The sequence below is a fragment of the Camelus ferus genome, chromosome 7 (assembly GCF_009834535.1).
Source record: "Camelus ferus isolate YT-003-E chromosome 7, BCGSAC_Cfer_1.0, whole genome shotgun sequence".
In the NCBI taxonomy this organism is placed as follows: domain Eukaryota; kingdom Metazoa; phylum Chordata; class Mammalia; order Artiodactyla; family Camelidae; genus Camelus; species Camelus ferus.
In genome coordinates, this window is record NC_045702.1 from 79113205 (window position 1) to 79135038 (window position 21834).

The window sequence follows — 21834 nt, forward strand, 5'->3', positions numbered from 1 at the left end:
TGATTCGAGGGTTAGAGGAAAAAGATTCAGCATGTGAATAGATTACAGAATGCTGGACAAGCAAGATTTTCTTCGTCAACATACAAGCAATTCGCTTCATTAAATCTGTGCTGGAAAAAAGCCCACACTTGGCATCACGGGCTTTATTAGAACTGAAAAGTCTAGGAATAAACTCTGACTAAGCTTCGTGTTACCACCATCAAGCACTGTTATTTCCCTTGAAGTTGGACAAAGACGTACCATTTTGGCTATTTATTTTACTTACTTTCAACATTTCAGCATCTCCTTATGATGTCTATAAGAGATCTTAAAACAGTATTTTCTGCTACTGAGCAGAGAGAGGAGAGCTTAGAAGATCCCACCTTTGGAAGTTGCAGGGAGTAAGGAAGAGTCCCCAGGGAACACAGTTCTGGGACCCGCCCCTCCACCAACCTCCGTTGATATGCATCGCAACCAAAAACTTGAGGGGTCATCCCAATATTCAGATCAAAATGCATTCTCCTGCGTGGTCACTATGAAGCCACTGTGCCCCGGCCCCAGCCGGGAGGAGCAGACCCAGCTACGTGGCAAGGAGCCACCACAACCTCAGACACTTGGCTGCCTGGTGCCTTCCTGTTCAGTCCCTTATTCCACTTCTCCCTCCGATAAAATCCTTGGCCAGCGGTTTTTTTCATATAATAAACTAATTAAGGAAACACATGGCAGGATTCTCTGTGGTACCAATCAGACTCTTCAACGTGCGCGGACAAGACGGAGATCTTTTCCTCCCACTGCGACCTCTGTGCACAGACACCCTCCTGATTCCAATGATATGCTGAACCAAGCCTCTGGAATCTCTTAGCTCCAGACTTTTTCCAGTTTTAAAGTGAGCAGTAATAAATAACAAGAGGCTATTAAAATTACCACAGCTGATGCCTGTTACCATGGCTACTACCGAAACTGTTACCTCTCTTTCGACTTAGGTTAATGTTACATATTTATTTAGCATGACTATTTCACAAAATGAATGGCCATTGGAGGGCACGTTAAGATCCTTTTCCATCAAAGTATTTAAATACTTTGGAGAAATTAGGAACTTTCGCCATAAGCAATCAAAAGCCACCTTGAGTTCCACTGAACTTGATGCATGTGCTAAGTCCCACAGGGAAGTGATGGAGAAGTTATGCTGTGACTATAAAAAATAGATAATGAATAGCCTTTTGATGGAAAAATACACAAAATATTTGCCTTGGGCCCTCCCACCAAATCCTCCATTGTGACACATGCCAGGAGCATGCCACTCTTTTCTTCAAAAGGCATAATAATATGAAAGAACACTTGGGGAGATAAGTGTACAGAGATTTGATATTCTTACGGGTTTTTGTAACCTTTAAAGGGTGATCTGACATGATTTTTAAGAAAGAACGAGATAAAATTCACTCTAATAGACTCTCAGGAGTTCTTTATGGGAAATGGTTTCACTTGTATTGTTCAAAAGGAATTATCTTCATAATGGAACGAGTTTTCATAGCAGCGAAGAGATACTGTCAGCTCTCAGGGTGTGATCTTACCATTTCGGAAGTCAAGGTGATTTGCTATGAAAGGATGGTGTCAAATGACCTACACAGCAAGGACAGGAAGGGTAATTTGAGAAGACCAAGACACCCACGAGCAGATGGCTGGGCCCCCCGTGAGCTGAGTCTGCAGTGGAGAATGAGGAGCCCAGGGAATTTTCAAGACAGGAATCCAATAAATCTAACTTTGTACATTAAGAAAAAAACAAACACAAAGGTAACTTAAAATGAAAAGAATATTTGCATCAGAGTCTGGGTTTCTTGGAAGTCTGAAGAAATTTTGAAGTTTTATATATATGCCAAGAATAAGTAGGGTGATTTCATAAATGAGTCCAACTGCCTTGGTTGCTGAAGCCAGACAATAACTCAATGAAAACAAAGTACGAAGAGGAGGAGAGATTCATTATGTCCCGTAAAGCACAACACTCTCCTCTCTGCTATAACATCAAACCGAATATTACAATATAACATTGCAGTTTAACGCTTGAATTTCCAGGGGGTCAAACAGGACCCACTGAATGCATGACTGTACATAAAATCAGCCTCTCAAATTTGGAAATAGAAGTCACCTTTCTAGTCCTTCTAAGATGATGTAAAATTGTAAATACTTTGTCAAGTTAGAAAGAACAACAGAGGAAAAATGCAAACAACATCTCCTGGAATGATCTTAAAGTAGCCCTGTGCCCTGCTTCGATCACTTTCTTTTCTACCAGAAGCCTCCGGTGCAGACACTGCAAATGGGTTGATATCATGCCGTCCCCACCTGGGAGCCCTGGCAACGATCTCCTACTGTGTGCTGGAGGAGTGACCGTTGTGCATTCAGAGGAGAGGTATATTATATATATATCAGTGGTAGCAGGAAGCCACAACGGTTTAATTCTGAGATTTAGAAATGGAATTCTTGTTTTAGGATAAAAGGAGTAACGTAGCTTTGGTGCACATTTTCCAGCATCCTCTGTGATAAGCGGGAAGGTAGGTCAAAGCAGAGGAAAAGGAGATGGGCTGGGAGAGTGCGGTTAAGAGTCCAGTCTCATTCCAACATGGTGACTGCTTTACTGCCCTGCTTCTCCAAACCTGGGGAAGCTAATTTGGTGAGAATTTCAAAGGCCATGGAGGCAATCCTGAGCCCAGAGCAAGGTCTGCCAATTCAAGAGGGTTTAAACTTGTACCCAAGGGATGTCCTGTGAGGTCATAAGGTGCAGACTGGGGAGAGGTGCAGCCTCCATGTTGCTCAAACCAGTCAACGAACCAATGCTGGGGAATGGTCCCACCCCTGGGAAAATGTCACATAATCACAACTCAGCGGGAGACGTAGGTTCACTATGATCTTCTAGCTCCTCACGGGGCAGAGCTGAAACTAGCAGCATCTGCAGTGCTGGGCGTGACAAAGCTAAGTTCCCCAGTGGAAAGAAAGTGAAGAAGTCGGCTTCAGAGAACGTACAGAAAGAGAAGGGAAGAGCAGGCAATAGAAGCCCCTAGGACCAGCTGCGGGGGTAGGGAGATGCTCAGAGAAATTAAAACCCACTGAATTCTATGCCAGGATGTTTGCAACAGTAATAGGTGCGAATTTTTTTTAACGGAGAGACCAGGGATTGAACCCCGGACCCTGTGCGTGTTAAACACGTGCTCTACCACTGAGCTACACCCACCCCCACCAGGTGTGAATTCTGACCCATTGCCTTTCTTTTTATATCAGTATGTCTCCTTCTTTCTTAACCCATTCACAGCCGATAATTAAAAATCTCATCCTCCAGCATCAGTATAACCCTTACTCCATCACCCAGGCTGAAAACCACCAACGAACGTGAAACAGAAGTCCCTCTGGCTCCAACACTAACACCAGCATAATCGGAATTTTAAACATGTAAATCTTTATTTGCAGTCCTCACAGACCCTGCCTTTCACCTGGTTACCCCAAAAGACAAAAGTACAGCAATCTATGGACAAGGTGTTAGAGAAACACTTTCTTTTGAAAAATATCAAATTAATCTTAAAGACAAATTAACCTTTCCAGAGCAGAATTCCTTACTGAGAAGTAAAATCATCTAAAAAGAAAAATCCGTTCTGCTTGAACCCAATTCTAAGTTTCCAAAGTGCAAGCCAGGAGCTGGGACAATCCTATACCATTCCCAGGGGAAACCAGGAAGCTACAAATAACCCTCATGAACTAATCCTCAGAGAGCCTGAATCCTCTGCAGTGTGTCACTGACAACGCTCACAGTGATGACATCCCTCAGGGTCTCTCCATCCAACTTTGCTAGTGAGCTGGTGCCAAAAACGTTTCCCACGATAAACGTAAGAATCTCCTCTAACACCGAGAGTAAGCTTTCTGCTTCCTACTCGTTCCCCAGCTAAGCTTTTCTCTCATCTCACTTGTCAGCAGAGTAGAAACTGCATCTCTGCTGTGCGCCACTACCACTCGCAAAATAGAGGGAGGAGATGAGACACGAGGTAGCTTCAGGTTCAAGGAAAAGCAAGGATCTGTTCTGAAAAATGAATTCTTGAGGTAATTTCATTTCCAATCCTGTAGCCTAAGTTATAGTCATGCCCTTGATGGATATACTGTGTCCCATGGAAGCCCGTAATTAGGAAACTTTTATTTTTTCTGGGATCACGGTGCCTTTATAAAATAGAAGCAACCCCATTCAAAGTCACGGTGAGCTCTTTCAGAAGCTTTGCTTCCTACATTCTAGAAAAGAGGGGGGCTACGGAAACCACACTCTGGATATTCAAGCTCTGGATAACCCACAACGATCAACCTCGGAACATTCAGCCAACTAACAACGTCCCCAAGATACAAACCAAATTGACTTACCAAGTCACAGATCATACTCTGGTCTGTCTGTATTGTGAATAATGAAGTGTCCTGGGGCTGAAAGTTGGGGATAAAGCACACAATTAAAAATTTTTAGGGTTTCAGTTACTTTGCCAGAAAAGCAGCAACAAAGATATCAGTTAAATTAGCTCCCACCAATTGTGTCAATGAATACATTATAAAGTGTTTTTTTGTCTCTTTTTATTTTTAATCAGAAAAGCAAAAAAATGCAAAGCTAATTTTTGACGGTAGTTATTCTAGATATAAATCTGAGCTGGCAGAATTCGATGATCCCATGAGCGACATGAAATAAAGGGCCGAATTTTCAGAGGCATCTTTGGTCCTCAGCTTCCCTTCTGGGCATGAACACTGAGTTAGAAGTTGGTGGGTCTAAGCTACAAATTGAAACGTTTTAAATGTTGAAACCTTAATCATACTGCTATCGCCTCTATGAGTAAGTCAGGAACCTGTAATTTAAAAGCTGTGAACAATATATTCATTCAGGATATGAATCCTAAAAAAATCAAGCTGGAGGAAATCTAAGGGAACAGTGATCTCTAGGAAAATCCATCTCTCATCATGCTGGGAGCCAGGCTCATAAACTCCAGACAGGAGACCAGAAGAGCCTTTCCTGTGTAATCTGACCAGTTCACAGAGAGAAAAAAACAGCCCCTAGAGAATTTAACATCAAGACGTCACCAACAGAAAGATGAGCCAGAAAATCCTATAGCAATACCGAGTCAATGAACTCTACCTACTTTTACAAGTCTCTCAGCTTTTTGGTGTCCTAGTCCTAAATACGAATAGACAGCCAAGATCACCAGGCACTTAAGAAAAATCTCAAATATTAAAGGGAGAAATGAAATAGTTTTTAAAAAGTGGAAGAAATGAAGACTTTGCAGGGGGTAAAAACCTTCAAAAATGATTATTATTAACGCCCTTGGAGATACAATGAAGATGCTGTATTCATAAGAGGACACTATTAAAAAACAAATATTCAATAAACAAAAAGAGCCCTTGGAAATTAAAAATATATATATAGAAGTGAAAAATCTGTTAGAAGAGTTGGAAAGCAGAGAAAGAGAAAAGGAAAAAGTGGGGGAAAAAAAGTCAAGTGGAAGACTAGCTTAAGAAGCCAACATACGAAAAAGAAGTGTCACAGAGTGAGAAAACAAAAGAAAAGAAATCATCAGTGAAAAAAAGATCCCCCAAACTGGAAGACGTAATCTTTAGATTAAAAGGGCCTAGTGTAATATATGAAAAAGACCCAGACCATAGGACATCACTGTCAAACTTCAGAGACACTACGGTATAAGGAAGATGGCACAAACTTTCGGATAGAAAGAGAAAAAGAAGGTGGGAAGGGCATAAAATAGGGCAGAGAAAGGGCTGGGGTGCAGGAGGTGGTTCTTACAAAATATCAAGAATCAAAATGACAGTTTCCCAGTGGCAACACCAGGAGGTAGAATTGAGGCAGAGCAATGGTTTCAAAATTCTAAAGGAAAATGGTTTACAACGTGCAATATAATATCCAAACCAACAGTCCATTATATACGTGGGAATAAAGATATTTTCAAATGGAGAAGGTCCCAAGTACGTGTTTCTTGTGCACATTTTCCTCAGGAAACCTAGAAGGGGATGCTCTGTACCCAAATGAGGGGTTTAACCACAGATGAGGAAGATCTGTGTCCCGAAAAGAGAGGAGGGACAGACAAGAGAAGTCAGGGCAGTCCCCGCGGCAGATGTGATGGGAGACCCTGCGATGACAGCCGTGGCAGCAAGTCACAGCCACAGCGTCCCCAGGTCAGACGGGAGCAGTCCAGGACTGACAGGCAAGTTCTTCAGGAGGACGAAACTTACAGACTCATGTTTTAAACAAAACAGGAGGTGATTTTTGTAACTACTGAGTTTGGGGTTGAATTCGTAGGAGGTCCCTAGAAAACAAAGCAAATGAACTCAGAAGCTCACAAACAAGGCCCTACAGTTATTGCCTCAAAGGAAAACAGAAAATTGGCAGAAAAGGAAATGCAAGCTTTGTGACGTGAGCACTAATCACATTTATAGCATCAGGATAACACTACCACCGATTGGCCGGGTGGCTGGGATGAAGCTGCACAGCGGAAGGACAGGAAGCCGGGGAGAGATGTGAATGGTAGGAGGTTGACAGTGCTGTAAGCCCCACCTCCCAGACAGAGGAGTCAACAGCTAACGCTCTAGAAATCAAGAAGTCACGCACGCTCATGGCGGTGAAACCAGAGAATCTGCTACAAGGAGTGAAAGTCTTTTTCTCCAAGAAATGAGAAATGGAGGAGGGTGGGTTAAGTTTTCAAGTTAAAAAACTCTTATAAAATTGTGTTACTCTTTAAATTACATGCCTTTATAACTGATAAAAATAAGTCATAAAAAATGAGAAATGAATAACAATTCTTAGGACCTTATCTTTTGAAGGCGTCCTGTGCAGATGGGAGAGACACATTATCGTCTCTCTGCATTTTTGTGTGTCACTGTACTTGGGTGTGGGTGTATGAGTGGGTTTTATCTTTTTATAGGTAACATGGGGGAAAGTAATCAAACTTTTAAATGGAAAAATTCTCAATGTTAAAATTCAAAATTGTTCGTGTCTGATATTCCGAAACAAAGCATTCATCACAGACACGCGTATATTTGAAGTCTCCCTTGAAGAGGTGTTCAGAACTTATGCCGTGAACTTGACAGCCATGGGGCCTGCCTTTTGCTTGGGTTACAACTGTCCATCTGTTGGGATATATATGGGACTGCGACAGTCCATTGGTGGCTCCTCTTCCACAGACTCCCAAGAAAATACTGTCTTACTGGCTTGAGGCAACCAGTGGTTTCTGATCTCCCGACAGCTCCTTCCTGAAGAACCACCGAAGACGTAAGGTTCTGTGTAGTACGGCTCCTGTGTGACTCTTTAGAAGGAAGCACCTAAAAATCTCTTATATTTTGTAAAGACCCATCTCATTAGTTCAAAACAATCTTACCTCCTCTTTTCCGACAGCTGAGTCTAATAGATCCCTCAGATAAGGACAACTTCTACTTCCTAATTCCTTCAACAGAATTCCATGGACTATCTAATAATATTAGCAACAGCTAACTATAGTTATGGAGCGCTTAGTATGAGCTAGGCTGCCAGGATAAGTGCTCTGCATTCATGTCTCGTTTAACCTTCACAACAGCCCTGCAACGTTGCTGCTACTACTGTTTCCATTACTGAAGTCACCAGAAGTGGGGTCAAGCTTTGTGTCGACATGCTCAAACACGATGCTTTCCAGTGACTTAGAGGTCCACACTTTAAAACTTTGCATCCTTCTCAACAGATGGATTTTGCCAGCAAATCGATTTCTTACCTGGGCAAATCCATTAAATGAACCACCAGAAGCCTAAACAGAAATGGAAATCAAAGTAATGTTAATTTTTTCATTACTTTTGTAGGGTCAGTAAATATCTCTAAGAGAAGGTGGAAAATAAAGACCACCACGAATTTAAAAATTATACAAAAGGTTGCTGCGCATGAAGGTGCTTAGGAAATGGAAATGTTTTATTTCAAATAGGCTGACAAGAAAAGAAAGATTATTTTTACAGTCATTACTGGTACGGGGCTCAGTGCTAACCAAAGCCCACTTTCTCAATAATGAGAAGATGATTTCAGAGAAGAGCCGTGAGGGGTTAAATAGCTCTTTTTAAGCCATCGATAGACTCTAGAAGCATTTCCAGGATTTCTCTAATACATCATTTCAATGAACAACTATTATGAGATTTCACAGTTTCAGCGGGCCTGTGTAAAAGCATTTCATGTGTTTTTATTGGTGGTGGAACCACTCTAGGAACAGTAAATTAGTCTGGTCTATATATATTTCAGTGTTCGAACAGTAAAAACGAAAGTAGAAAGAAAAAAGCTCAGTAAATGGGATGGTAAAATAGCTTCTTATTAGTTCCCAACACAGTCATTCTGCTCTTTGTGTTGTTGTCATTGTTTTATCTTTTCGATTGTTTTTGGTTTTGTTTTTTTGTCAACCTATTTGTGTTTGGTGTGCACAGATTTCAAGAGGTACAGGACAATCTGCCAAGGAGATGAGGCAGACCTTAGAGAAGATAGTGATGGATAATGAAGTAGGTGAGAAACACTAGGAAAAACAGAACCTACAGAAGTCTTTGGCTAGTCTATACTACATACTGGGGTAAGTACCTCTTCTTTATCAGCCTCTATTTCTTGGTACAACAATCCATATCTCTGGTTAGCAATTTCATCTTCAGACAAATCTGAGTTGTTGGTGTCACTGTCTTGGGGACACTCGATGCTAGCATTCTGGGAGGCTCCCAGAACCAAAGGTCTAATTATCTCTTGGTTTTGTTCCCAGCAGCTAGCAGTGGCTTGTTCCCCACCTACATCCCCTAGTAAGTCCACCTCCATCCCTTTCTTGCTCCCAAATGTATCCAAATGTTCCCAGCAATTATCTAAGCCTCTCGTATCCCTGATAGGCCAGTGGTTAATAGAATCAAGGCAACTGGCAAATCCACTTGCTTGGCTATCTGGTATACCAGAGCATTCCAATGTATCTATATTAGTTGCTCCTGAATCCAAGCTTGGCTGCCAGATTTGACCTGGATCTGTCCCCCAAGAGTCCGTTTTTGCAATTCTTGGCAAGTTAATGGTGTGGCTACAGTTCCCAGTCATTGTATTTTCAGCTCCCTCTATGAACGGATCTCCAGCCTGACACAAACACCAATCTCTTCTGTTTGCATTAGTTCCCAGAGCACAGCTAAGATTTGTCCTAGTCTGAGCTGTCGCTTCATGCTTTACTGATAAAACAACAGCCTGATTTTCATCCTGGTCACCCCCAGGAGCATGTAACACAGCCTCCCACTGAATCTCTTCAGCGTCTGCACTGCCTTGTGCTGAAGGATACGTTACATCGTGGTCAGGAGGGTCTAGCAAATTTTTCTCTCTGTCTTTTCCAGCTAAACCCCATCCCTCAGAGCTGGCATCTTCAGTATTAGATACAGAGTCAGTCTGGAGAGGCAGATTCAAAACACCTGTGTGAATGGCAGGTCTAGCTCCAGAACCCCCTGTAACCATACAATTATTTATTACTACTTGAATCCTGTCACCCAGCCCTTGGTCTCTGTCACTAAACTCATCTATCATATCTACACTTTCCATTTCTTTTTCTAATATGTCAGTTTCCTCAAGACACTCTTCACTGGTCTTTAGGCTTTCCTCACACCCAGCACTTAGATCTTTCCTAGTTCCCTCTTCACTGATTTTTAAGGTCTCCTGGTCTTGCTTGCCTGTTGTCTTACAAAGATCTACTACCCTGTTTCCTGTACTTTCATGCACTTTCTCTTCAAATTCCTCTGTACCTTCTAGTGCCTTGATACCAACAGCTCCAGTGTCTACCTTTTCACATGTCTCCACACCTGCCCAGATAGAATCTTGGATCTTCTGTTGGTCTTCCTCTTCCTCTGACTTCTTAACAGCTTCTTGACTTTCTTGGACCAGGCCACCAGTCTCCATGGCTGGGATCTCTGAATCAGGTAAATCATAAGGCTGCTCCAACTCCTCAGAAGCAGCCATGGCAAATTCAGCCCCCGGCACGGGCTCCGGGAGCAGCTGTTCACTTCTACATAGAGGGGCTGGCCCCAGGACATGCTCACCCTCTTCAGCTACCGTGTGCCAGTCAGCAGAAGGAAGCATCCCAGTGGATAATCCCACGTCTCGCTCTGCTTCAGAGACACATGCAGAGTCTTCCTGCGACCCACCTTGGGGAAGTTCCTGGCTGACACTCTCTGTACTAGCATCAGGGCCCCACATAAGTGCACCTAAATCAATTTGAGATCTTTGAATTTCTTCGGCCAACCCACTGTCTGGAGTTTCCTCCATGATCAGGTTACACAGGGAAAGACTTTTTGAAGAATCAGTCTTTAGAGTATGCAGAAGAGCAAAGGAAGAAAAAAACAAAAACAAAAACGTAAGATGAAATAGACCATGGTAAGCGCTGATGAGAAACACAAAGCTCTTCAGTAGGGTAGCAACAGTTAAACAAAGCTAGAGCGTATTTAAATTAAATGGTTTAAGGCTAAATCTGTGACTAGCAATGCCATGAGAAGAAAAGCTCATTCTAGATAATATGTTATGTAAACAATGCATATTAAATACCAAAAAAATCCAGAATTTTCTGGACATTTACCTACCGGCTGTACCAGATCGGTGCTCGTCTGTGTGAGTAAAATAATAATAATAAATAATCATAATCACAATCATAAGACATGAAAAGAAAATTCCCCCAGCATATTAAAATCCCATCAGTCCAAAGTCAACATACTGCTGAAGCCTTTGGCTTTTACAGGGTTGATATTAAATTTTGCAACTTGTTACGGAAGAGGAATGAGTTTTGTTCCAATATTGTTTAAGACCACCCCACTGAAACATGAAGAAAGCCTCTGTCATTTTCTAGTATCAAAAAGGGGTTTTATGGCTATTATATGCCGTTTGCTTTAGCACTCTGGAGTGCCAAGTTTCAAATAAATAAGTAAGCTTGAGAACAGCACAATAAGATCAAGCATTCGCAGCCACAAAATTACACAGTATCGCACGCTCTGATTTAAGAGCAGAATAAAATCTTTCCCCAACTCATCCTGCCCTTGGTTCTGCCTTTGGGGTGGTGCTTGGATGGAGGCAGATCTGACGTACTAACCACTCTGACTGCCTGGAGGGCTTGCCTCTTGTTCTCCTCCCCACCTAGAAGGCTCGTCTGCACACAGGGAAATAACACTGGGCAGCTGAGAAGATCCAGAAGTGTGAGTGACTATATCCAGGGGGCTGCTGCTTTACAGTCTTGTCATTGTTACCATTCCCAGGTCTGTCCTCTGAACTAGTCAACCCTCCTTCTAAATGACACCTCCAGCCTCTCCCAGCTAGGGAAGGAAAAGTGTGCTAAAAAAAAGAATTAACACAAAGTTGAGGCTAGAATTCAAATGTTCTCAATATCAATCCACGTATCCCTTCTTGGGAACATACAAGTAAAACCAGCTTCCTATAAAAAATGTTTCCGTTCAACATTTTTCAGCTCTTCTCTTGAGAGCTCTCCACGATGCTTCAAGCTCCCATGGAAGGGAAGGGAAGGGGACGTCACCTTTCCATTCTAAGGGAAGAAGGCAGCAATGTCACCTCAGAAGATCAGGCTGTTAAAAAGCTAGATCTACCAAACGTTCCTGCTGCTGTCTCACTAACACAGACGGAGACATGGAACTCGGGTTGAGCTGTTAAGACCACGTGAGCTCGGGCTCTTCTAAGACAGGCAGACAAAGGCTCTACCCAGGGCTGTGAGGCTCCATCTGGGTGCGGCCACTTCCTTAATTCCAAAGCACAGGCGTGGCCATCACGAAGCTCTGTTTGCATTTTATTCTCAGCTCTAAATTCTGGAAATACTCATCCTTGCACATCAAATTAGCTGAACAAATAACATTAGCAGTCGCATCGACCTTTCACTGATCCACGCCGGACACTGGGCTGCCTGCCCTGCCCACGCCATCTCATTTCAGCCTCACACCACCCTCTGAGGTGGGTGTCATTACCCTTCTATTACAGATGAGAAAAACTGAGGCTTAAAGAGTTTTAGAAGTTGCCCAAAGTCATATGGGTATAAGAAGTAGAGTCTGGACTCAAATCCAGGACTATCTGGCTCTAAAGCTCAAATTCTTATGAACGAGGCTTCACTGACAATAATAATGGAAGAAACGGTTCCCCGCGTAGAGTGGCCCGTCCTTTACATTTTTTCATCCACACGTTCCACGTGCTCCATTTAAAGGCAATAGCAAATATGCTGCCCTTCGCTACAGCAGTTCCTCCAGCCCCCAGTAATGACAGGAGGAGGCACAAAGGGCACGACACTGCATTCCTGCTCACCCAGGAGTCTGGCACCAACACGCTTCCCTCGCCATCGTCTCCACCTGCAGGGAACGCTTAGACCCATCAGGGAGCTGATGGCTGCCCTAGGGGACCATATTATCATCAGAAACGTCTGCGTCTTCTTTCCATCACAGATGGAGTAAAATATAGCGAGGTTCCCAAATGTTTAGCCATCCAGAGACGTTAAAAGACAGCGTTCTTAGTTCTCTTACCGTCCATAGGTCCCAGGGCAATGTCTGCAAGCAAACAGAGAAACAAAAATACCATTAGCAGGCAAATCCCGAGCATGTAAACAATGCGGGGGTGATGAAAGTTCTTGAAATAAAATCATAAGTATTTTCGAAACATCTAGTCAGCACTTGTTCAACAGAACTTTCTCTGGGGATGAGAATGTCCCACATGTGTTCTGCCCAACGTGCAGCCACGGCTCGCGTGGGCTACTGAGCACTGGGAATGTGCAAGTGTAACGGAACCGAACTTTAAATTTTACATCCTAACATTTCAGTCTGATGTAAAGTACCCAAATGCGGCTAGTGGCTACCATTATCGGACAGCACAGGGCTAGTCAATCTGCTTTTGCTCTATGAGTGAAAAACTATGTCTGAACCATGAATAAACTTTAACACACACACACACACACACACACACACACAATTAAAATGAAGTAGACAAGGGGCCCCAATATTAGAGTTTATCACACTTTGAGGAAATGCCGATCCTAATCATTGCTAACGCTATTTTCTCTCCCCTCCTCTCGTACCAAATTCAAGAGGATGACCCGCTTGATGGTAAATGAACTTCAGAAAGGTAGATCTTCAATATGCTGCATTGGGTGGTAACGCACAGCTCATCTAATTGGCAGTCATGTAAATTAGCAGGGTGCCTCCTAAGACATGTGGGTGAATTGCACTTAACCACCAGCATTTTAATTGTGAAGTTTATTGATCCTGGGGAATGAATCCAGATGGTTCAAATGACTCCCACCGTGTGCAGGGAGAGTGGGGGACACGTCTCTTTCTTATTCCCTTTGTGACTGAGAATTTCTGCTAAAGCCACATGCTTCTCTGCTCGTGCCTCTGTGACTAGAAGGGATCCATGTTTATGCAGTCGTTTGAATCTCCAAATGTAAACAGAGAATTAGGGAGCCTGGCACTCTCATCCTAAGAATATGTCAGTTTCCAGATGGGATTACAGCTGTCTTGTTCGGGCTCCATAGTACAGAAGGTGGACCTGTGGTTCCGACTGAACCCCCCGCCCCCCACGTTGGTCTGGGCTTCCTCTAACGGCCCCACCCTGAAGCTCCGGGCAGCCTGGCTGGTCTCTGGGTTAGCACCTACTTGCAAATGGCTAAGTGTAAAACAGCTCGACTGTTTTTTGTACATGGACTCCTTCTGCACCTTATATGCACTTTCTGATTATCCAGATGGTTTATGTTTTCTTGCTTCACAGTCCCTTAAGAATTGTAGCCCCTAAAAGCTACTGCACATCCTGGCATCGTGCAGACAGCACAGGTATTTTCCTCAAAGGAAGGCAGCAACGTGAGGCAGTGTGCTTATCACTCCTTGGGGTCAGGAAAGGATGTGTCCGCTCACATGGACACTGCAGGGATCACAGGGGAAGGTGTTCTGTGAGCCGTGGGACCATCAATTTAAAACATGGGGTCAGGCAGTCGGTAAGGGATATGATCTTGAGTGAAGGGGAAAGACGTTTGCAGAATCTAACAGCTCTGTGCTCCTTGTTACCTCAGTCTAAGACTTTTCTTCTTAGCACAAGAGAAGAGACATGATGAGCGCTGGACCACAGGACAGGACTCTGCAGTGAGGTGACTCAATTACGGCCACTGGGAAGCCAGAGCAATTTATTACCAGGCCCGAGTGAGGAGCAGGGGGACACACACAGTTTCCCCTGATGGCAGTGATGCATTTTCTTCAGAAACTAAGACTTTTGAAGATTTAACCAAGGACTTTTTTTTTTAATTCTTATTTTTTGTTGAAGTGGAGTCAATTTACAATGTTAGTTTCAGGAGCACAGCAAAGCTTCCTGTAACGAGCCGGCATGGGCAAGGTCATTTTGTTGTTGTTCTTTAAATTCTGAAAGGCTCTCTTAGTCTTAAATCCACACAAAGTTGCGTGATTCATGGATTAATGTAATCATGAGTTCATATCAGAGGGTTCTCTCTTGATTCAAACTTGCAGACAGAAATGCCGTGGCATCTGACCCCCTGAGCATCACAGCATCCACTGTGGAAACTCTTCTCCTGCCACTAAAGTGATGACTGTTGGACGGTAATGCAGAGGAAGTCCCACGAACCCTGCTGGTTGTCTGCACAATGAGACAGCTCTGAAAAGGAGACGTTCCGAATGATATGTCCATTCATTTTTCTGCTTTGTGTGGCCACCAAGATAGAACCCTCAGACTTGCTGACAGTGACTGCGCTAGCGTTTCCCAGCATGAGCTTCAGAGACCATTCCCGCGAATGTTGAGAATGTTTCATTAAAACAGACTTCCGTGGTCAAGCCAATTTGGGCAACTCTAAGTTAAACAAATCTGAACTTTGTTTGTTTTGATTGCAGGGCTTCTTGGAGGCGTTAATATGCTAAAGGCACATCGTGAATATTTTAAAAGGGAGTTAACAGAACTTCTTGAAGCATTCATCTAAGAGATGCCTTTATGTTTTTTGTAAAGTACCTTTCAGACTAGTGTCTAATCTACTGAGTTGCCTGCTTTATTGACATCTCAGTTTTTATTGTTCCAATGTCCCAGCATGGAGGTCTGTAGAAACTCAATCACATTCCGGAACAAAATATGGATTAAAGTGAAGCTTTATTTATTGAGGGCCACACTGAGCTGTCTATGCCCCCGTGGTTTATTATAAGGTACCAGGAAGGCTTCCGGACCAGAAGTTGAGCTGGGTCTCAATTCCTAAGTTGAGTTTTACAATACACCTTGATTAATTAACTTGAAGTATACTCTAGCATCCTTGGGTTTGCCCCAACCACATCAAAAACTCTGATGTAAAAATCTGGTTAGCAAAAATTTTCAGTTAACTTCCTTCTGTGAGCACAGACAACTGTAAGGTAACTATACTCTGGAACAATCACCCACAGGTCATTACAGCACCCACCACCAGTATCCCTCTGCTAGACAATGCTATCACAACCACCACTGAAGGGGAAAATGCTGAGAGCGAGGAAGTCATTAGCAGGGTAAGCCTGGATAAGCAAGACCTACTCTGCATTGGGGGCACGTAAGGGTAAGTTTCTGTAATGTGGAGGATGAGGACATCAACTTCAAGTTCAGGATGATCAAGACCAAAAAAGATTCCCATTGGAGCAAAATCTCATGGTTATTTCAAATATGCCTTAATTTGCAAAGTATGAAGAAGGAAAGTAGAGAAAAAAAATTAAGAAGAGAAAACCCCAAACCAAAATAAAGAGTTTTCCTTAGAGAAGCCATGAAATGTGTCACCCAAACCTGGACACTTCTGCGTGCAAAGGGGCCACTATGGATAACCACTCTGAGACGGATGCTCCCCGGCACAGTGGAAGTGTGGCTCCCTGGGCAGAGAAAACTAATGGTAGGGGAGGTTGAGAACAACTGCCATCGATAAAGTCCTCGTTCCACCTTTCCTAAATACCTGTCAACCTGAAAAGAGTCACATGAAAGGGAGAGGGGTCAGGGAAAGGCACCTGTCGCCTTACTGAGCTTATTAAAGTGTATCAACTCTCATCCCCAAACGTCCAAAAACCCACTTGATACCTGAGACATGGGTGAGTGGGTGACTCCAGCAGAACCCGCAGGTGCTACTTCAGGCTTGAAAGGGTCGAAGTCCAGATCCAACAAAGTCTCCTCTTTCTTCACCTCGGGGACTTCGTTCTGCTAAAGCAAAACATGCATTAGCTTGAATCCGGTAAGACTTCACGATCTAACCCACGTGCAAGCCTCTAATTTCAGTTCATATCCCCCAAGCATGCTTTGATAATTTACTACTGAGGTGGCTCATGCATGGGAGAGGGAATAACCCACACAGGCCAAGTGTAATGTAAGACACTCCGGAACACGGCCCAGGACCTGGTTTCTATCCTTTGTGCAGCTCCAAGTCCAGGCAACAAAGAGGATGTCTGAGAGATGAACCCTAAGGCCACCAAGATCTAAGGAATGTCCTTCTCTTCCAGCTCAGAAAACTCAGGTCAAGAATTACAGAGGACCGGATGAATGAAATGGGCTAAGGTGTGCACCTGTTAACAGTCACCCGCTGCTGTCATGTCCCCTGTGAAACTAAAAGTTAAAAAGGAAGGGGTCGTTGTGACTGTGACCACATCCCACCTGCCTCTTCCCCTCAGAGGTACCCTGTCCCTGGATTCAGTTATCCTATGATCCATTCTTCATCCATAATACTGTTTGTCCCAACTGTGTTTATGAGGGAGCAAAAGAGAGAAAAACATGCCCTGTTTCACTGCAAAATGAGCTCCCACCCCAATAATATTCTTAGATTAGAAAGAAAGTAAGAATGAGAGAAAAAATAGAGAATGAGAATCCTGCTATAATAATAACAAAAAAGTTTATACTACTAAGCATTAATATTAGTTCATTTATTGCGGGATCATGACAGGAAAGGAAAGGGCGTGGACTTGACGTTGGTCTAACCCAGGCTCAGGTTACACGGTCAAGGGCAGAGCTGACATAAAGCCCTCTTAAACTGTACCACAGTGGAGAGAAGTGGGGTCAGTTTTCACACAGTTCGAGTTACATGTGTCTGGTTTTTGAAATACTCTTCGATTTTGACCATCTGTTGCCTAGAAACTGACAGTTCACAACAATAGATAAAATATTATATAAGAATAGAGACGTTTAGGGAAAAATTTTAAAGAACAGGAGTTATTTTAATTAACACTGATTATGGACTTAAATTTTAAAATTTAGAAATATATGACTACAGATACTTTTTTTTTTCAGTATATCCACACGGATTACAGAAGGAAATCTGCTACTATATCCTGCTATTGGTCTTGAGTTATCTATTTTGCGGCATGTTTATTCCTCATTTAAATTTTTTAAGTTTCACAAGGATAATGCTCTTCTGAGATCCCTCTGTCTTTAATAATTGCAGTCACAAAACTGTCAACTGATTCCCTCAGCCGCTATTCAAAATCTGCATGAATTTTGTTTTTCATCAACTTTTATGCTGGTACAAATTATACTTAACATTTCGCAAACACTTCTGTTACACTTAGAATGTGCTAGGCATTCTTCGAAGAACTTGATACATATGAACATTAACTCTTGTTAATGCACTTTGCTGCCTTGAAAGAATTACTTTATCCCCCAACAGCATTTTACCTGCACTGCGAATCTTTAAAACAAAATTGAAGGGCAGATGCATCACTTCCCCACTTGGGGATGAGAAGATTGGGCTGATCGAGGTTATCAGCTGCCCTTTGACTCCAGTGCTATTCCAGGCTGCTGCAGAGACCCGGTCCCACATCTCAGGGAACCCTAAGATCTGCAAAGGAATTCCTGACATTCTGCAAGTGCTCCGTAAAAATTTAGCCCACGCAAATATGTCCCTTAGTCCCTTATGAACCTAATGGATCCCTTTAAGGACGCTCTGATGGGAAGTTAGAGATCAAGGCTAAAAAGAAAACCAGCCTATAACGAGCTATGCTTTGACCACGATTGAACTAAATCTGGGTTTGCACCCAGTTTTGCCACTTGCTAGCTGTCTCTCTGGGCAGTCAGTTCAGCTTGAGACTCCGTTTTTCATGCATAAAATGAGAGTAATAATACCTGGTAAGATGAGCGTGAGTAATAAAGACAAGGAAGCTACTAAACAAAATATATTGGATACTCAAAATGCAAGTGGACATTATGCTGTTAGTAATTACCATTAGTAATGATGTGTATCTGTGTAAAATTACTGTCATCGAGTATCCGTCAGACCAGTTTGGTTGCCTTCAAAACGTGTAACTGGCTTCTTCAGGCTCCATTTCTATATGATTTTGTTCTCCCTTAATCTTGAGTTACCCCTTAAGGCACTCATATCAAAGAGTAATTTGAGAGAGCTGCCCGTTAATGTAGTAGCCCTTTATAAAAGGGCACAGAAGTACTCACATGCTGAAACATAGTGACATGTAACTTCCCCTAACATAGCAAAAGAAAAGTAATCTTTTCTCACTCTTTACACGTCCATCACCAATGGAGTAGATCAGATGTGGTCCCAACATTCTTAAGCTTTGTGGAAGCTTGAGCTCACCTACTGTTTTATAAACAAAAGTCTGGAAAAGGTGACCTGGGATGTGTACCTAAAATAGGAGGTTAGATGTGGAAACCATCGTGGGGGACCATCCAGTGGGAAATATTGCCAATTATAAGAATCTTCTGTGCCGTATTTCATGAAGTGTCTTCTGTTAGGGGCATCTTAAATTTACTAGTAAGGTACTGGACTTCTCCCAGGATAGGTGTACAATTTGAGCATAATCCTTCTGGCTAGCCTTGCCCTGGCCTCATGATAGAAAGAGTTTACTTCCTCAGTCCTTGACTTGGGGTTGACCATGCGTCGTGCTTTGGCCAAGGGATATATCAGGGCACAAATTCAAGTAAAGGCTTGAAATGTGCTTGCATGGTTGACTTGTTTTTTCTATCTTCCTGCCATTCACCGTGAAAAGGACAAGCTTTGGGCAGCCACTGGCCAAAGTGGATCAGAGACATGAGGAGTACACTGAGGCCCATCACGACTAATTTCTCAAAACCAGTGTTAAAAGAGAAATCATTAAAAGTCGCCAGAGGAAAAAGACATGTCGCTCACAGAGGAACGACCTAAGGATGAAAACAGATTTTTTAAAAAGTTTCTGCTCTTTGGCACAGGGTACTATGTTCAATATCTTGTAATAACCTTTGAATATGAAAATGAATATATGTATGTATATGCATGACTGGGACACTGTGCTGTACACCAGAAATTGACACATTATAACTGACAGTACTTTAATTAAAAAAAAAAAGAATAAAAGCAGAGTTATCACCAGAAATAATGCGAGCAACATGCTGAAGCAATATCTTTGAAGGATTCTGCTCAAACTGTACACCTATACTGGGAAACGTCCAGTACCTTAATTGTAAACTTAAGACGTCCCCAGCAGAAGTAAGTAGGAAAATTAGAGTAAGGCAAGGAAGAGTCCTCCCCTAGAGCTTTCAGAGGGAACACGGCCCTGCTGACACCTTGACCTTGGACTTCTGGCCTCAGAACTGTGAGAGAATAAATGCATGTGGTTTTAAGCCAACCAGTTTGTGGTGCTTTATGACCACAGCCCTAGAAATCTGACACAAAATCCCAGGAGTTTGCAGAAACTTACAAATTGGTTCTCAAATTCATCTGGAAATTCAAAGAAGCTAGAATAGCTGAAATACTGAAAAAGAAAAACAAAGTTGAAGGACTAACCCTAACCGATTCCAAGATAGTATAAGGGGATAGTCAAGATAGCGCGGCACTGTCTTGACATAAAGGTGGGCCAACGGATCAGTGGAAAACCATCGAGTCCTGAAACAGAACCATACACGCACAGACAACTAATTTTCCACACAGATACAAGAACAGTTCAGCGGAATAAAGCTAAACTTTTCAACTAGTGCCCACCCACATGTAAAGAAATAAACTTCAACCCATTCTGATTGACTGTGGGCTTGAAATGCACTATTTCTCCTCCTGCCAATTTTCATCTTCATTCTTTCTGTCTTAAAAGAATGCTAACATGTTTACTTTGAATAAAAATATCAACTCAAAGAAGAGGCAGCTGGTCCAGATAGATGCCTCATGGGAGAGAGACGCCAAGGCGGTACTGAAACCAGGTGATGGACACGGGGAAGAGAGTGGTGCACACAGAGGTGACTGCAGGCTGGCCTCATCAGGACTGAGGAGATGAAAAGAGCCATCTCCTGAACCTATTTTGCAAGTTGAAAAATCTATTTCGGTTTGATTGGCTAGGAGAAAACAGGATGACCTCATGAACTTAAAACGTAAGACGCAGCCTCGGGCTGGAGAACAGAGATCTAAGAGGAGCGAAGTAAATAGTGCTGACTTGGTCCTGACAGTTACAGGATTTAAAGGCTTTCAGACTGTCTTGCCCTCCAGCACATCAGGGTGACAGGAGGGCCTGGAGGAATAATCTGGGACGTTCAAAAGATAACCCCTCTGGATTTGTAAATGGGACAGCAACAATATCCAAGAGAGGAAATATGCAACATCATTGTTGAGAAAAGATCTAGGCAAAATAGTTGAGGTAAAAAATCCTAAAACCAGCAGTCTTCTCTTCCCACTGCCGCCTGACAGGGGAACAGGCAAGCAGAGATCCCACCCCCAGCCCTGCATCCCAAAGTATCCCTGCGCTTTTCATCACCTTTCTTGAAATTTTCAAGGTCACTCTCTGGTTGTGGGGACCAGTGACAGCTGGCAGGGCCATCCAGGCAGGACACCCCAAGTCTGCAGCAGGACCTGCATGGGTCCAGCCCCCCCCTCTCCTCTTTGGAGCATTATCCCACCCTACTCACTACGGAGGCTCCGTCATGTGCCCCAGGAACCTGGGACTCATATCCACCAGGTTGTCCTGGAACATGGTGGCCAGGTGCTTCCAAGAGGGCGGCTGGTGAGCAGATTGTTCCCACCAGGCAGCACTGCATCTCACCCACAGAACCCAGGGGACCGGCCACCAGGATGCTGCTGTGCTGGTGTTAAGTGACTCAGATTGCTCATATGGAGGCCCCTGCACCGCCCCTCACCAAATATTTGCTCAGGGCCACAATCGCTAAGGAAAGGCCTGGCGGGAGAGGAGGGTGAGCGTCTGAATTAAAGTTAAGTCATCCAGTCAGCACAGAAAGCAGTGAAACATTTTTTCAAAGAGAAAGAAGGAAACAACCTTGGACGTACACAAGTGTCTATGTGTATATATCCGTGATTTTTTTTTTTTTTTTTTTTGGTCTTGATCTCCTGTTAAAATCTATTTGTCACAATTAGGTTTCCAGGGACATAATATCTTTCTAAATCTTCCTTTTTAAAATGTTTACCAAAACTCCATTTCCCAGGAACAAGGTATTTTGAGGGGAATGGGAGACTGAGAAACCCTGATTTAAACAAAGTAATCAGGGCTTCGGTTGCAGGACCTCTAAGAGCCTTGAACATGCCGACAGGAGCTTATGAAAAGCAAAAGGAAGTGCAGCCCCTCCCAGCCTCCCATGACCAAGGACCCCCCTTTTCACAGCATCTCACGGGACTACGTGGAAAATGCTATTTTAAAAGAATAAGGCAGTTGTGTGCATGCAGACACACACACACACACACACACACACAGAGCTTCTTTCTATTTCAGTTCCTGGGAGGAAAAAATAGGGAGGGATGGGTTTGTCCTTCTGCAGGTCCATTTCTGTAAACACAGCCAGAAAAGCAAAATCAGCCCTGTGGTCTTGACAATCAGGCATCTCCCTGTAAGCAGATAAGGATACTTCCCAGAGAAGATTCTTGGAACTACCTATTTCCAGAATACATA

General features: G+C 43.2%; 1 protein-coding gene across 2 annotated transcripts in view; it reads right to left on the reverse strand.

The window, feature by feature from the left end:
- Nucleotides 1-21834, reverse strand: part of AMPH (amphiphysin) — a 146875-nt gene that overhangs the window by 15925 nt on the left and 109116 nt on the right. The window contains exons 12-16 of one of the 2 annotated variants that reach the window (XM_032484251.1): nucleotides 16058-16177; nucleotides 12511-12534; nucleotides 10582-10605; nucleotides 7737-7769; nucleotides 4369-4425 (exon numbers count right to left, since the gene is read on the reverse strand). In XM_032484251.1, coding sequence (XP_032340142.1) covers nucleotides 4369-4425; nucleotides 7737-7769; nucleotides 10582-10605; nucleotides 12511-12534; nucleotides 16058-16177 — 258 coding nt within the window. The remainder of the gene's footprint in view (nucleotides 1-4368; nucleotides 4426-7736; nucleotides 7770-10581; nucleotides 10606-12510; nucleotides 12535-16057; nucleotides 16178-21834) is intronic. The other variant, XM_032484252.1, reaches the window with a different exon arrangement.